Raw genomic sequence first — 14,695 nt, 5'->3', positions numbered from 1 at the left:
TATTTATGGATATAAATATCATTCAGTATTTAATGAAAGGCAAAATGTGGCTTTGATCCAACAAAACAAGTATGAAGAAACCATGGTGTGAGTCAGTGATCTCTTCAGAATTATTCAGGGCTTTGACATGGGAAGGGTAACTGTCAGTTTCTTTACCACGTCTCAGTGGTAAATTCAAGTTGTATCTATTCACAGCGAATTTTAGAGGTGAAGAAAAATTGTCAAAATGGTATCATTCAGCAGTAAATGGGAGAAATTTGCACACTCCTCCGCACATACGTATATAGTAATTTTTAGTTTGGGAGTGAGGTAGTGGAAAGGAAAGAAGGAAAAGTGATTTTTGAGAGTCAAACAGACTAAAATAATTAGAGAACTATCAGCAGGAGTGATAATGAGTATTTTTCAGGCAGCTGAGGTTATCACTTTCATAAACTAGAAATTTAGAAGTCATGTGTAGTGTCTTGTTTTCCATTTCCTTTGTGTACTGCCTGCACGAAGCTTTGTACTCTTACGATAAGGAGTAAGGTTTATAAGCTAAAATTAAGGGGGGTTGCATTTTTCCTCACGATTAAATGAAAGAATACTTTCACTGAAGAGTCCATCTGTGCTTGCGTGTGTGTCTGGTTGACGACTTGAGCACCATGAGCAAAGTGCTTGCAGTGAGAGGTCTGGACTAAATGTGACTTGGAAAGCGCCTTGCCTCCTGGGACTTCCAGCTCGAAGCTCTGAGCCTCGTTTCCAAGCCGACTCCTTGGTAGTTGCTGGGTGGGCGCCCCCGATGTGTGTGGAGCCCCCCCCCGCCACGTGCGTGCCCTTCACCAGCGAGTCTCCCGGCAGGGGTTCAGAACATGATTGGGGTTCTCCTCACTGTCCTGCGGGTGAGGACACTGGTGACCAGTCCAGGGCTGCTGGGTGAGTGGTCAGGTCCCAGGCTCCAGCCTCGCCCCGTCCTGTCACCAGCTGGCCAGTTGGGTGACCTTGAGCAAAGCACTTCATCTCTGGAGTCTTCATCTGTAAAAGGCCTTGATGGTTGTTGTAAGGATTACTGTGAAAGCCTAAAAATTTCAACAAATGTGTATTAACAAGTGGTTATTACCACATTATTTATCTAAAGAAAACATTGTGCATTTTCCCCGCATTTGAATTTCCCATTTGAATTAGGTGAGTATTATTATCCCCATTTTACAGGTGAATAAGCTGAGACTTCCACAAACTAAGGCCTGTGGGCCAAATACGGCTCACCTCTGTTTTTGTATTGCTCCTTGAACTAAGAACGATTATTACAGTTTTTAGTGGTTGGGGGTAAGATCAAAGAATAGTACCTGGCATCAAAACTATGTGAAATTCAAGTTTCTGTGCCCATCAGTAAAGTTTTGCTGGAACATAGTGACGCGTTCACTCATGACGTGTCTGCTCACCCCTGCGATCTCAGCAGCAGAGTTCGGTGGTTGCAGTGGAGACTTTGTGAGCAGTGAAGTCTAAGATACATACTGTCAGACCTTTTGCAGAAAAAGCTTGCCGACCCCGGTGCAGGTCACAGAGCACAGCGGGGCCCTTCCTGGCTTCCTGAAAGCCCTCCTGACCCTGCCCCCCCAAGCCGGTCACCACCTCCAGGGCTCACGGCAGGGTCACGTGTGCAGGGGGGGTGAGAAGCTGTGCTGTTGCTTGGTCCCACTGAATTGCTGAGCAATCCCGTGACTGTGCACGCGTTGCCCTGGGAGTGGCGACTCATCAGGCCTCCTGAGGGCAGCAGGGCGCCGGCCAGAGACTGTCGTCAGAAGCGCTTGGTGTCCGGCCCGGAAGGGCAGGTGGAGGAGGAGAGGGAATCACCGGGCGCCCCCGCTTCCCCGCTGGGAGTGGTCGGCTCCTGAGAGCTCTGTGGGCCTGCAGGCTCCGGTGCACTTCCTCTTGTTTACAGCCGAGCGTCCACTGCTCTGTCCCTCTCCAGCTCGAAACTGACCCTTTCACGGTGACTCCGGAGGCTTCAGGCTCTTTGCGTGACGGAGCACGACAGGCGTGTGTCACTGGTTTCAGTAGTGACTTCACTAGGCCTCTTTTACCTTGTTTTAAAATGAGAACTTTGTACCTTTCTCTCCTAACTTCTGAGCTGTCGGTTTCTGGTTTTGTGTCTTCCCCTCATTTTTATTTTACCACGTATTGTGATACCAGACCTTTCAAATTACAGTGTTATCCAAGGTTTCAGAAGTCTCCATCCATTTTTCAAAATGTTTACTTTGAAATATTTGACTCATGGTCCTAGAATTGTCTCCCAAGTGCACAGGCCCAGATAAGCCTTCCAGGGATGCCCATGTTGGGGGTGAAGTCCCAAAATGTCCTTAGGGGAACACTCCGAGGTTTCAAAGCATCAGGTATCTGGTCTCACAAATAAAAGTCCCCAGAAGCGTCTTGGGAGATAGGAAAGAACGAAGCACAGAGCACGGCGGCCCAGGAGCTCTGCTGGAGCGCCGCTCGCACTGCCCGCCACCGCTGAGTGGCTGGGGACCGCGAGAAACTCAGGGTGCCTCTGGGTGCCCCAGCTTCCTGCCTGGGAAACGGGGATGATGATAACAGTACCACCATGTACGACGGTCCTGAGGGTTAAATGATGACATGTGTCGTTGTTTATGACGCTGTCTGGCGTTAGGGTGAGCGCTCCGTTAGTTGTCGTCCTGGTCAAGTGGAGAATGCAGAGCTGCTTTCCTTTATTTGTGACAAGATCTTTGAACCTGTTTCCTTTTCCTTTATGTTTTCCTTCTTTTATGTCATTATTTTGGGGGCCAGGTGGTTTCAGGGTGGACTCCAGTTTTTCAGGGGCCCTTGAGTATGTAAAAGTACCTCTCATCTCAGTGTCATACTGTCCGATAATCCTAAAAAACAGGAAAGAAAAAGAGAAGATAGAACCAAATCAGTATCAAGAATTCTTAGAGAAATATGCCGAGTATCCCTACTTGAAAAGCCCTATATAGAAGTTTACAGTAAAACCTTTGTAGGTCCACGTGCCTTCAACAGCGTTGACCCTGCTGCATAAGAACCAACTCAAGAAGAAAACAGCAGCAAAAATTCCCTGTTCACGTGACGTCACGGTACCCATAGCCACACCCACGTGTCGTCATGAGTAATGCCCAGGGAGCTTGGATAATCCCCAAAGTTGTTTTTTTTTTTTTTTTTAAACTAGTCTTTATAATATGTCCATTTCTCTTGATGTAACACTGTTGTTTCAGTTTTACAGGTTTACACCTATGAGTTTTTAATCTTGAGTGTGTGTGTGTGAGAGATAGAGAGATGGAGAAAGAGAGAGACAGAGGCAGAGACAGAGAAACGTCAGAGAGATCAAAATGGACACAATTTTTTTTTATTATTATTTATTTATTTATTTTTGGCTGTGTTGGGTCTTCGTTTCTGTGCGAGGGCTTTCTCCAGTTGCGGCAAGTGGGGGCCACTCTTCATCGCGGCGCGTGGGCCTCTCACTATCGCGGCCTCTCCTGTTGTGGAGCACAGGCTCCAGACGCGCAGGCTCAGTAGTTGTGGCTCACGGGCCTAGTTGCTCCGCGGCATGTGGGATCTTCCCAGACCAGGGCTCGAACCCGTGTCCCCTGCATTGGCAGGCAGATTCTCAACCACTGCGCCACCAGGGAAGCCCCTCCCCAAAGTTTTTTTGTAGAATTCACACGACACCGAAAGAAAAAAACTGCAGGCTTTCTCTTGTGATTGTGTGAATTAATGCAAGTGCATGCAACTTGGTTTTTCCCACATCACTTTTGTGTGTTAGCCTGATCCATGAGTCATTTTATTCTTACTCCTTGAAGCCGGTTCAGAGTTGGTATCCCTGCTGAGAGTTTTATAAGAAGAGGCCATCTGGGAAGCCCTTACAGTCCCACCAGGAAGGCTCCTTCCAGAGGTGTCAGAAGGAGGGAACCAAGGAGCCTCCCACCTGTTTGTCACCTGTCCTGTGCAGGGCCGCACCACAACTTCACGTGCATCTCTGTAATGCTCACGACGGCCCCACCAGGTGGACGTGCTCTCATTGGGCACCTGAGGGCACAGCTGAAGCGCAGACAGGTTCGGCGGCTTCTGGGGTGGAGCAGCGCCCAGACACGCAGCTGTGGCTGGCCTGGCTTCCTCGCCTCTGGGTCACGGGGAGCGCCGTCCCCTCCTGCACTGTTGAAGGGCACTCCTCCCTTTTGTTCAGCAAGTGCTTACTGGGTGCCTCCCAGGCCGGCCCTGGTTTGGACGCTGAGAACACAGCAGTAAACAAGGTACATACAGCAGGGCCCACTGCCCTGGGGGCTCTGCTCTGGATGGGAGCACGCGGTTGACAGGGAACCAGAGGACCGTCAGAGGGTTGGTAGTGATGGGCCCCGAGCAGAACATGTCAGGCAACGTGATCGAGAGTGATGGGGGTGAGGATGTGTCTCTGAACAGGTGACACTCAGGTGGCAGATACCATTACCCACAGAGACGGTGGGACAGGCGGTCAGTGACCCCAACAGCCTTGGGTAACTTTGGTGCCCGCAGAGTTGATGGGTCCCCGATATCTCCTTAGTAGAGCTGAGAGCCAGGTGCAGGGGTTGTTGGAAGATTCCGGAGCAAATCTGGTAGCAGGGCGGCAGAGGCAAGAGATCTGGGGCAGTTTCACTGCCAGAATCCGGCCCCTCAGGGTCAGCTTATGTGTTTGGCCTCTAAGAGTGTGTGCGTTGTGTGAAAGGGGGCAGCAAGGGTGGGTCTGTGGTTGCAGGAAATTGAGCCTTAGTTGCATGTGCTCTGAGGGAGGGGCATGAGGGGAGCTCGTCCGACTGCAGACAGAGTGAGTGGCTTGAGTGTCCGTCTGTGGGGCCTTAGCCTCGGCACCACCTCCATCCCCAGGTCGCATCCCACCTCACACAACAGCAAGGCTACCGGCCTGGGAACCATCACTCAGTCTTTCTGGTAGTCATGAGAACAGGATGGGAGGGAGAAATGCAGGAATAAAGAAGGTCAGGTTGGGGGTAGATTAAATAATTTTTTTCTTTAATCCTGAAAGTAGTATCACTTATAAACGTGTAAGAATAATATAAATTATCCACCTGGCATACAGGACTTACAAACAGGTAACATTTGCTAACTGTCTAAAGGAGAACCAATTTATTGACTTTACATTCTGCCAGTCGAATTTGTTTTTACTTTAATCACTTTTAATGATGATTACAAATCAAGAAGTGAATTCTTGGGCTTCCCTGGTGGCTCAGTGGTTGAGAATCCACCTGCCAATGCAGGGGACACGGGTTCGAGCTCTGGTCCAGGAAGATCCCACATGCCACGGAGCAACTAAGCCCGTGCGCCACAACTACTGAGCCTGTGCTCTAGAGCCTGCAGGCCACAACTGCTGAAGCCCACGCGCGTAGAGCCCGTGCTCCGCAACAAGAGAAGCCACCGCGGTGAGAAGCCCGCGCACCGCAACGAAGAGTAGCCCCCGATTGCCACAGCTAGAGAAAGCCTGTGCGCAGCAGCGAAGACCCAACGCAGCCAAAAATAAATAAATAAATTTTTAAAAAAAAGAAGAAGAAGAAAGAAATGAATTCTTCCAGTTGCTCTTAGATTTGGTCTCAATTGTTACCATAGCAGTACGTAGAACAGTTGATATCTAGAGACCGTAAACTATATGTAGTCTCTATTTTCTTTGGTTTCTATAATTTTAATATCTGAATGGAGTAATAACGGCAGCACAGAAGAAAGAACTTTTAGTTCTTTAGCTTTTAGTTTCTCTGGGGTTAAATTTTGAAAACAATCTCTCTTCAGATGATAATTCAGGAAGTACTGCCCGTCCTTTCCTGGCCCATCAGCCTAATAAACCCTTGTGCGTAGAGCTACTTCCAGAAAGAGGATGACAGACAAGACCTGAGTGATTTTTCAGTGTAACTGTTATCCAAGTGAGTGGGTGTTTTCTACAAAAGGGGTTTCCCCCCACTGATATGGTGGTGGGTCTTTAAGTTGCTGCATTCCTCAAAGGAATTAGTGGAAACATTGGAACTCCTTGACATTACGTCTGAAAAGAGCTCGTTTCAATATGCTGTTTGTTCTCATTTTATTCTCTTTGGCACACCTTTTACCCTTTTGACATTAATGCATACTGTTTAAATATCTGAGTGAAAAGTTACAAGAGAGAAATTCCTGGGTTGCTTTCACCCTGAACAAATGAAGTAAGTTAGCCCAGTTAATCTCCTCAAAAGTCAGCCTGGGGCTTCCCTGGTGGCGCAGTGGTTGAGAGTCCGCCTGCCGATGCAGGGGACACGGGTTCCTGCCCCGGTCTGGGAAGATCCCACATGCCACGGAGCGGCTGGGCCCGTGAGCCATGGCTGCTGAGCCTGCGCGTCCGGAGCCTGTGCTCCGCAACGGGAGAGGCCACAACAATGAGAGGCCCGCGTTCCACAAAAAAAAAAAAAAAAAAGTCAGCCTGCCGTTTTGTTTTCTAAAGGAGAACATCCAGACTATGCTGTGGAGTCTAACTATGAATGAAATCTAAGCTGTGTTCTGGAGGTACCGGTCTTGCTTGGAGAAATCCCGGTGGACAGCGGTGTGGTTTTAAACGTGTATTTGGTGTAGTTGAGGGAGAGCTTTGCAGTCAGTACCGCTTGGTGGGTTTGAATCGTGCAAACAGTCGTTTCATGTCTTTCTGTTTTCCACAAGGGCTTTCTCTGTTAGTCTCTTTGCTCTCTGAGGAACAAGTCTGTGTTTTATGACATGTTGGACCATGATGTCACTTTTATTTCCATAAATGACTCATGTGTGAGCAAAAATTGAGTAATAGTGTTTTAAGAATAATGTCAGCATGGTAGGGGGTTTAGGCAGATCATTTTGCCTTTTCAAATTATATTAAAGGCCAGGGGGTTGAATATTTAACCTGTTTGCTTTCCTACAGAAACAGACGACTATGCTGAAATTATCGATGAAGAAGACACCTACACCATGCCCTCGAGTGAGTAGACTTCTGATTTTGTTCTCGTGCAGAGCTGACAGATATTTAACTTTTAAATATCTCGTGTTTAAACGGTTTAGGTCTTTATTGTCCTTTTAGAACTACTTTTAAGACTTTATTGAGTTCATAACAGAAATATTCTTTTCAGCCTTTAGAATTCTGTATTGTATGTGCCTACTGCCAGGTCGGAAGCCTGAAACTCAAATATCTATAATAAGTCAGTTCACTTATGGGGTTTTTGTAATCTTGTTTTCTGGCTCTATGATAATATAACCTTTAATGATTAGAGCATTTCCTCTCTGTAGGAAATTAGTATTTAAAGTTAAATATGTATACTCACACATACATACAGCTCTTTGAATGCACACATTTCATGAATTGCATTTCCCCTTTGAACTTTCATTTTTTTATTGCCCTTGACTAAGCAATTACAAAGAGCATCCCGCGTCCAGTCTGTCCAGCTCCGAGTTGGAGGTGTGGGGAGAGAAGGGCTCTTCACTGACCACCCCCCCCCAGCAGCCCAGCAGTGTCACCCTCTGCTTCTCTCTGCTGTGCAGCTTGCTGGTGACGAGAGTCTGGGAGCCCTAGCCCTTGTGGTGGGGTGTATATAGTCACAGCTCTTGAGTTGCAGACAACCTTGGAATTTCACTCAGGTTAAAATTAAAAGTTAACCCTACCTCTTAAAGAGGCCCAATTAGGAGTCCACCTTACAGCCTCAGAGGCCTGATAATTCAACAGCTGATGTCCTGGTTTCAGTAGAGCTCCATGTATTTGTAAAATAAATGTTTCAGGTGCTTTACCCTGTTGTGTAAATATTTTAAAAGTTGTTCTCAATAGATTTACCATATGCATTGAGGAGAGTTACCAAAATAAAGAGAAACAGCCCAGCCCTCTCAGGCAAACATTATCCTGGGTGGGCCCTCCTTTCAAGAGGTCCCAGGTTAGTGATTTGAAACAGAGGCAAGAGCTGAAACTTAAATGTGTTTACTTTGACTTGCAATTTGGAAAAATGTTTAAATTTAGGTTTAAAGTTTGGGTTAGCCATTTAGTCATTTGCACATTCCTGTGGAGTATCCAAATTTTTATTCGTATATTTTCATAGTTGAGTGGTAAATATCCAACATGGCTAACTTTTATCCAAACCCCACAAATATGGGTTATCATATAGGAATTTATGGGATAGAAATGTAAAGCATTGTATATCACACTGAGTTAACTTGAGGATATTACTTGCGTTGTTACTTGTGTTTGGTCCTCTTTTTTGACCCGTGTTGGTGGTCAAAATATTTAAGAAATTAAATATTGAAACGTACTCTCCGAGTTTGCTGTTGTTAACCTAATTGCTATTAGTTATTTCTAAGCAAGGTCTTCAATTTTTTTCTCTCTTAATTGCAATACAGAAAGCTATGGAATAGATGAAGGTAACAGGATTCCTTTAAAATAACTGCATTTGCTTGCAATTGCAACCCATGGAATGATAACGGGATGTTTCAGTTTTCAGTTAACTTTTATTTTTAAATTTTTTCATTGGTTTACTCATGCTGTTAAATCAATGGAACTACTAGCTAAAGTGATTTTAAAGAGGAAAATAACCATCTAAAATTTAGGTTGAATTTTCTGTATGGTTTATAATTTGACAAATTAGAAGAAATCAAAATATCAAGTAGTTAATTGGATTAGAATCATCCACTAGGTTCCTAGTGGGTATTTTCTTTCCATGTGCCTCAACAGCCTCGTAAATAATTGGTTTTGTATAAATCATAACAATTTAGTACATTAATTTGAGGCACACGCTCTCAAAAATATAAAACACTCGTAATTTATTATGTGATACGTTCAACCTTGATTCCAAGTCATCTGATTTTGAAATCAGATTTTAGAAGCTCCCTCTTTAAACTCTTTTAGCTCCATGAATAATATAGATAGGATTATAATAAAGTGGAAAACTCTTAAACTTATAAAGCTACTCATGAGACAGTTTTTTGTTCCCTCCATATTTACAGACTTTAGTTACTTGTAAAATAATTGCTTTAAATAACTGGTTTTTAGCCTTCATATATTAATACCTGAACTAATAGATCATATTAATTAAACATACATAAACTTGGAGCAATTATTTAGAAAACCATCAAATAGATAATCAGCTAAATCAGACATTCAAAAATATGAAAAAAACTACCTTGTATAGAACTCCTCATTTTGGTAGTTCAAGCAGTGCTGTAACAGTTACATAAATTCCTTTAAAGATACTGTTTAAGAGAATTCCACTCTGTTTAAAGCATTTTCATAGAATGATGTGCCACCGGTGAAGTTTTTACTCATGGATGATGATGAAATGAAGTGTGTCCAGTGTTTTCTACACTGGGGATGTTGCACTGAAGTATCTTCTGGTGTGTGGATCATGTTTTGCAGCCAGGGACTATGAAATTCAGAGAGAAAGAATAGAACTCGGACGGTGCATTGGAGAGGGCCAGTTTGGAGACGTGCACCAAGGCGCTTACACAAGCCCGGTGAGTCCTGTCAGACAGCCAGCAGCCCGAGCTGTGACTGCTTACGTGTAGGCTGCTCCTGTTCGTCTTCATGGGTCCTTAGTTCTTCAGGGTGTTTGCAGTTGTCCTTCATAAAGCTTATCACGTATGTCCACTCACTTGCTGTATTCAGAAACCAAAAACTGGCAAAATTAGCTCCTGAGAGCTGGGTCTTTTATTCGTTTTAGTCTTTCATCCAGCCTCTGTCATCAGTAATGGATTCCATAGATGATTGTTCCCTTGGGTGCAGCTGACAAATAGATAACAAATAGATGCAAAGTCAACAGCAGTAGCGAGCATTCCCAATTACCTGCATTTTCAAGAAAAGAACATTAATTTGCCCCAAGTTGCCCTCCAAAAGAGATCAGTGAATTTTTTAAATGATTTATTTAAGAATCATCTCATTGAGATATAGTTCTCATACTATGGAATTCACTCTGTTAAAGTGCACAATTCAGTGGTTATTTAGTATATATTCACAGAGTTGTACGGCCATCACCACAGTCAATTTTGGAACATTTTCTTTACCTCAAAAGAAACCCCATACCTTGGCGAGGATGTGGAGAAGAGGGAAGCCTTGTACACTGATGGTAGGAATGTAAATTGGTGCAGCCACTGTGGAAAACAGTATGGAGGTTCTTCAAAAAAGTAAAAATAGAACTACCATATGATCCAGCAGTTCCACTCCCGGGTATGTATCCAAAGAAAACAAAAACGCTAATTTGAAAAGATACACGCACCCCAGTGTTCATAGTAGTATTATTTACAATAGCCAAGACATGGAAGCATCCTAAGTGTCCATCAACAGATGAATGGATAAAGAAGATATGGTATGTATATGTATACAATGGAATATTATCCAGCCATAATAAAGAATGAAATTTTGCCATTTGCAACACCATGGATGGACCTGGAGGGTATTATGCTTAGTGAAATAAGTCAAACAGAGAAAGACAAATACTGTTATGTTATCACTTATATGTGGAATCTAAAAAATAAAAGAAATGAACCAGTGTAACAAAACAGAAACAGACTCGTAGACATAGAGAACAAACTAGTGGTTACCAGTGGGGAAAGCGGATGCGGGGAGGGGCACGATAGGTACGGGATTAAGAGGTGTACTCTACTATGTATAAAATAAATAAGCAACAGGAATATATTGTACAGCACAGGGAATATAGTCAATATTATATGATAACCTTTTTTATAATAACTTTAAATGGAATATAATCTATAAAAATTTTGAATCACTATGTTGTACACCTTAAACTGATATAATATTATAAATCAACTATACTTCAGTTTAAAAGAAAGAAAAGACAAAAGAAGCCCCATACCCATTAGCAGTCACTTCCCATTCCACCCTCTCCCCAGCCCTTGCCAATCACCAGTTTGCTTTCTCTTTCTCTAGAGTTGCCTGTTCTGGACATTTCATATAAGTGAAATCATACAGTGTGTGGCCTTGTGTGATTGGTTTCTTTCCATTAGCATAATGTTGTCAGGTTCATCCACGTGGTAGCCTGTGTCAGTACTTCATTTCTTTTTATGGCCAAATAACATCCCATTGTATGGATAGACCACTTTCTGTTTCTCCAGTCATCAGTTGATGGTCATTGGGGTTATTACCACTTTTTGGCTGTTATGCACAATGCTGCTATGAACACTCGTGTGCAAGTTTTTGTGTGAACATAGTTTTCGCTTCTCTTGAGTATGTATGTCTAGGAGTGGAATTGCTGGGTCATCTAGCAACTGTTTAACTTTCTGCCGACCTGCTAAGCTTTTTTCCAAAGAAACTGCCCCAGTTTCAGTTCCTAGCAGCAATGTGTGAGGTTGCCCATTTCTCCACACCCTGACCAACGCTTGCTGTTGTATGTCTTTTTTTTATTAGATCAGTAATTTTTAAATGACAGTTTAAAATAACAGTACATACATGTTCAAGAAACTATTTTTAACTAGAATAATGACAGTGAACAGAGATGGCTTTAGTAGGGATATAATAGCACAGATGATTGACCTTTTGTGACCCCCTGATATGGAAACTGCAAATGGCATTTTTTCCCCCTGTGTCTCCTTATCTATCGATTTTCCATATCCTTTACACATGCACTGGGGATACACTGATCATTACTTTTATAACTAGAGGACTGTAAAAGTCTTTCCTTGGAGGAAAATAGATAATTGTTGTTAGAGATTCTGTTCTTTTAAAGTTCAGTTTTGAAAGTCTTTACCCTTATACTTATATAAAACTATATCATTTATTATATATTTTTATCCATTATCTCCTTTTCCAATTTTTTCTTTTTTTTTTTTTTTACTATATCTGTATTGTTTATCTTCTTAATTCTCTTAACTCTGCTCTTGAGGCAAAATGCATTAGAAAGAGCCCTGGATCTAAATTTGATCAGAAGACCTAAATCTTAGACCTGGATCTACCTGACTGTGAGATGTAAGGGAGGTGAGGCTTCTTGATCTAAGTTATTGGACTTGAACCCAGTGGTCTCTGAGCTTCCTTACATCTCTAAAATTCTTAATAGCAAGCATTCTGAAGTTCCTGGAGTACAGGGACTTACCAGGATCACACAGCTAACGGCAGGGCTGATAGACTTTATTTCATTTACTTCTAAGTAATTCATTTTAGTTGTAAAAATACAAGAGAAAAAAATTTTTAAATATCCATAGTGTTTACTAAGTATTTGTTGAATGAATCCCAGCCTCCAGGAAAATATCAGCGTTCACTTTTTTTGTTGAATGTCTTTCTGATACACATCGTATGTGAATGCTTGTTCATTTTGTTTTTCATGTGGGAGTCTAATTTTATAGCCAATCCATTTCTCTAGGTTTCTGTTAAAAATCCTTCTTCCAGATTATGCTCTTTAGTGTTCTGTAAGATGTAATAACATTTTATCAGGGATTCTGAATAATTGGTCAAATGTAACTCAGCATAGATTTCATGGGCAAGAACCCAGCACTGGTTACGTTATTTGAGATTCAGTGAATTCTTTTAGCAATTATTTGTCAGTCGTCCCCCAAGTGGCAGCTCGGTGGTGGGGACATTGTAATGAACAAAACGGTCAGAGTTCCTGCTCTCACAGACCTTAAGTTCTATCTGAGGCACGAGGGGACAGGCAGAAGCAAACACAGAGTATCAAGTGGGGCATCTGTTGCCCGAGAAAAACAAAGCCTGGGCTTGGGGAGGTCAGGGCCCTCTTCCCGTGAGATGCTGACACGTGAGCAAGGAGGGACAGCCCCTGAGCTCCCCGTGGGGAGTGTGCCAGGCAGGGCGGAGCTGCAGTGCAGGGACCCCAGGTGGAGCCGAGCCGGGGAGGAGGTTGACGAGGAGAAGCAAGCAGAGGGGGACTGGGCCGGGTGCAGGGCCGGCACCTGGGGCTGCAGGGCAGCCCTCGTTCTGAGAGTCGTGGGCACGAGGCGTATCTGAAGGCTCCCAGCACACGCTTTTCTTTCTTTCGTAGGCCCGGTTATCAGGTTTATTTCTATAATTTGAGCATCGCTGACCATCTGCGCACCCTCGCACCATTATTATCCTAGTCTTAAACACCACGCTTTAAATCTGTTTTCTCTTAATTCATCCCAGAGCAGTCCTTCTCTAGACTCACTTGTTAAGATCTTTCGAGTGTCTGCTAGCTGTTACTAACTCAGAGCCTCGTCACCTACCCCTCACCTCGGCCCCGTGGACACCAGGGTGGCATTTTCATTCAACACTGAAGAGCTGCTCGGTCCCCTAAACTCTGCTTGTGTTTTAAAGAAGGTCGTGAAAATCGTGCCGTGAGCAGTTACCTAGATGTGTTCGAATCTGCCCCCTTTTAGAAAAGGCTTTTAGAACCCTCTGCTCAGTTCTGGTCTTGCTTGCTGTAGACTGACATCTTCTTCTCCAGCATCAGGTCTCTGTGACCAGCCGCTCTGACAGCTTGGCACCCCCCGGCCTCTGCAGCCTGGGGCCACTCGTCACCGGGCCTAGTCCATGGACTGATGGCCGAGCCACGTGGTCTGCCCACGTTCGCCCCTTTGTAGACGTGCTGCCCACGGAATCTCAGGCTTCGCATCCACTTGAAACTATGCATTTTTAGAGAGCAGTATTTTCCTTGCGTTTCTTTACTATCTTAATAAAGCACCATGTTCAATGTTTGAGTTGAATTGACAGGATTGATGATGACTTATGGTCTTACAGAAGTTTCTGTTGTTATTCAGATCTCCTGTAAAATGGGTATTTTGTGTCATTTCTAAGGTATACCAATCAGCCTTATGCACATAGAGGTAGAATTCATGGTGCTGGTCCTAGAAGTTTGCTGTCTAGTTACAGAGGACAAAGACTAAGTCATTCAGAGCAGAGTGGTTGCATTGAGGTGTCCTGTGTTGCTAGTGACTCTCAGAAGGCCCCAAACTCAGACGTTTAACAGATGGGCCTCTGTGCCGGCGAGCTGCCGTCCCACCGACATCTCAAGCCTGTCTTGTCCAGAGCTGGGCTTCTGATCTCCCCCTTCTCTCACCAGAAACCCAAACTCACCCTCCCCGACGCCCAGCCCGCTGTCTTCGTGCCCCCCGCCTCCATGGTGCCTTTCCTCACCTCCCCTTCCGGGGGACCTCTTACTTAGGGTAGAAGCCACAAGATCCGACCCCTCCCTCCGCCCCTGGCCGGCATCCCCTCCCCTCCAGCAGTTCTTTGTTCTCCTCTCCTCTCGGGGAGGTTACCTTCTAACCCGCTCCAGTCCACGATGGATGTCTCGTTCACCGTGTTTGTCTGTATCCTCCTCTGGGACGTCAGCTGGAGTAGCACAGGGGTCGCCGGCCCTTGTTCACTGGTGCAGCCTAAGCCCCTACAGGAGTGCCCGGCACTACGGAGAGGAAATGTCTGTGGAACAGACAAATCGCCTGCAGCGTTTTACATGCACGTCTGTTTTCTGGGGTTTTTCTGCAGAGGATTTTAACTGTTCCTCTCACTCTTGAGATTGTACAGTTCTGGTTCTGTCTGATCCAGAATCCAGAGTTGCAGAATAAACAGCCTGTCCTCAATGTGCCCATTGATTAACATAGAGACCCTCTTGTTGCATGTGTCCCCGTCACAGGAGAATCCAGCTTTGGCGGTTGCAATTAAAACATGTAAAAACTGTACTTCGGACAGCGTGAGAGAGAAATTCCTTCAAGAAGCCTGTAAGTTTCTAGAAATGTCTGTGGAACCCCATTTGACTTTCTGTGAAAT

The 14,695-nt window shown here is 44.5% G+C and overlaps 1 protein-coding gene across 6 annotated transcripts in view; it reads left to right on the top strand.

Moving 5' to 3' along the window:
• Positions 1-14,695, top strand: part of PTK2 (protein tyrosine kinase 2) — a 251,006-nt gene that overhangs the window by 171,896 nt on the left and 64,415 nt on the right. For all 6 annotated transcript variants that reach the window (XM_081258095.1, XM_081258093.1, XM_081258091.1 and 3 more), the window contains 3 exons: positions 6,896-6,952; positions 9,365-9,462; positions 14,562-14,646. In XM_081258095.1, coding sequence (XP_081114221.1) covers positions 6,896-6,952; positions 9,365-9,462; positions 14,562-14,646 — 240 coding nt within the window. The remainder of the gene's footprint in view (positions 1-6,895; positions 6,953-9,364; positions 9,463-14,561; positions 14,647-14,695) is intronic.

This window comes from Mesoplodon bidens, assembly GCF_964165515.1.
Source record: "Mesoplodon bidens genome assembly, chromosome: 16".
NCBI lineage: Eukaryota > Metazoa > Chordata > Mammalia > Artiodactyla > Ziphiidae > Mesoplodon > Mesoplodon bidens.
This window is presented reverse-complemented; position numbering and strand designations above follow the sequence as displayed.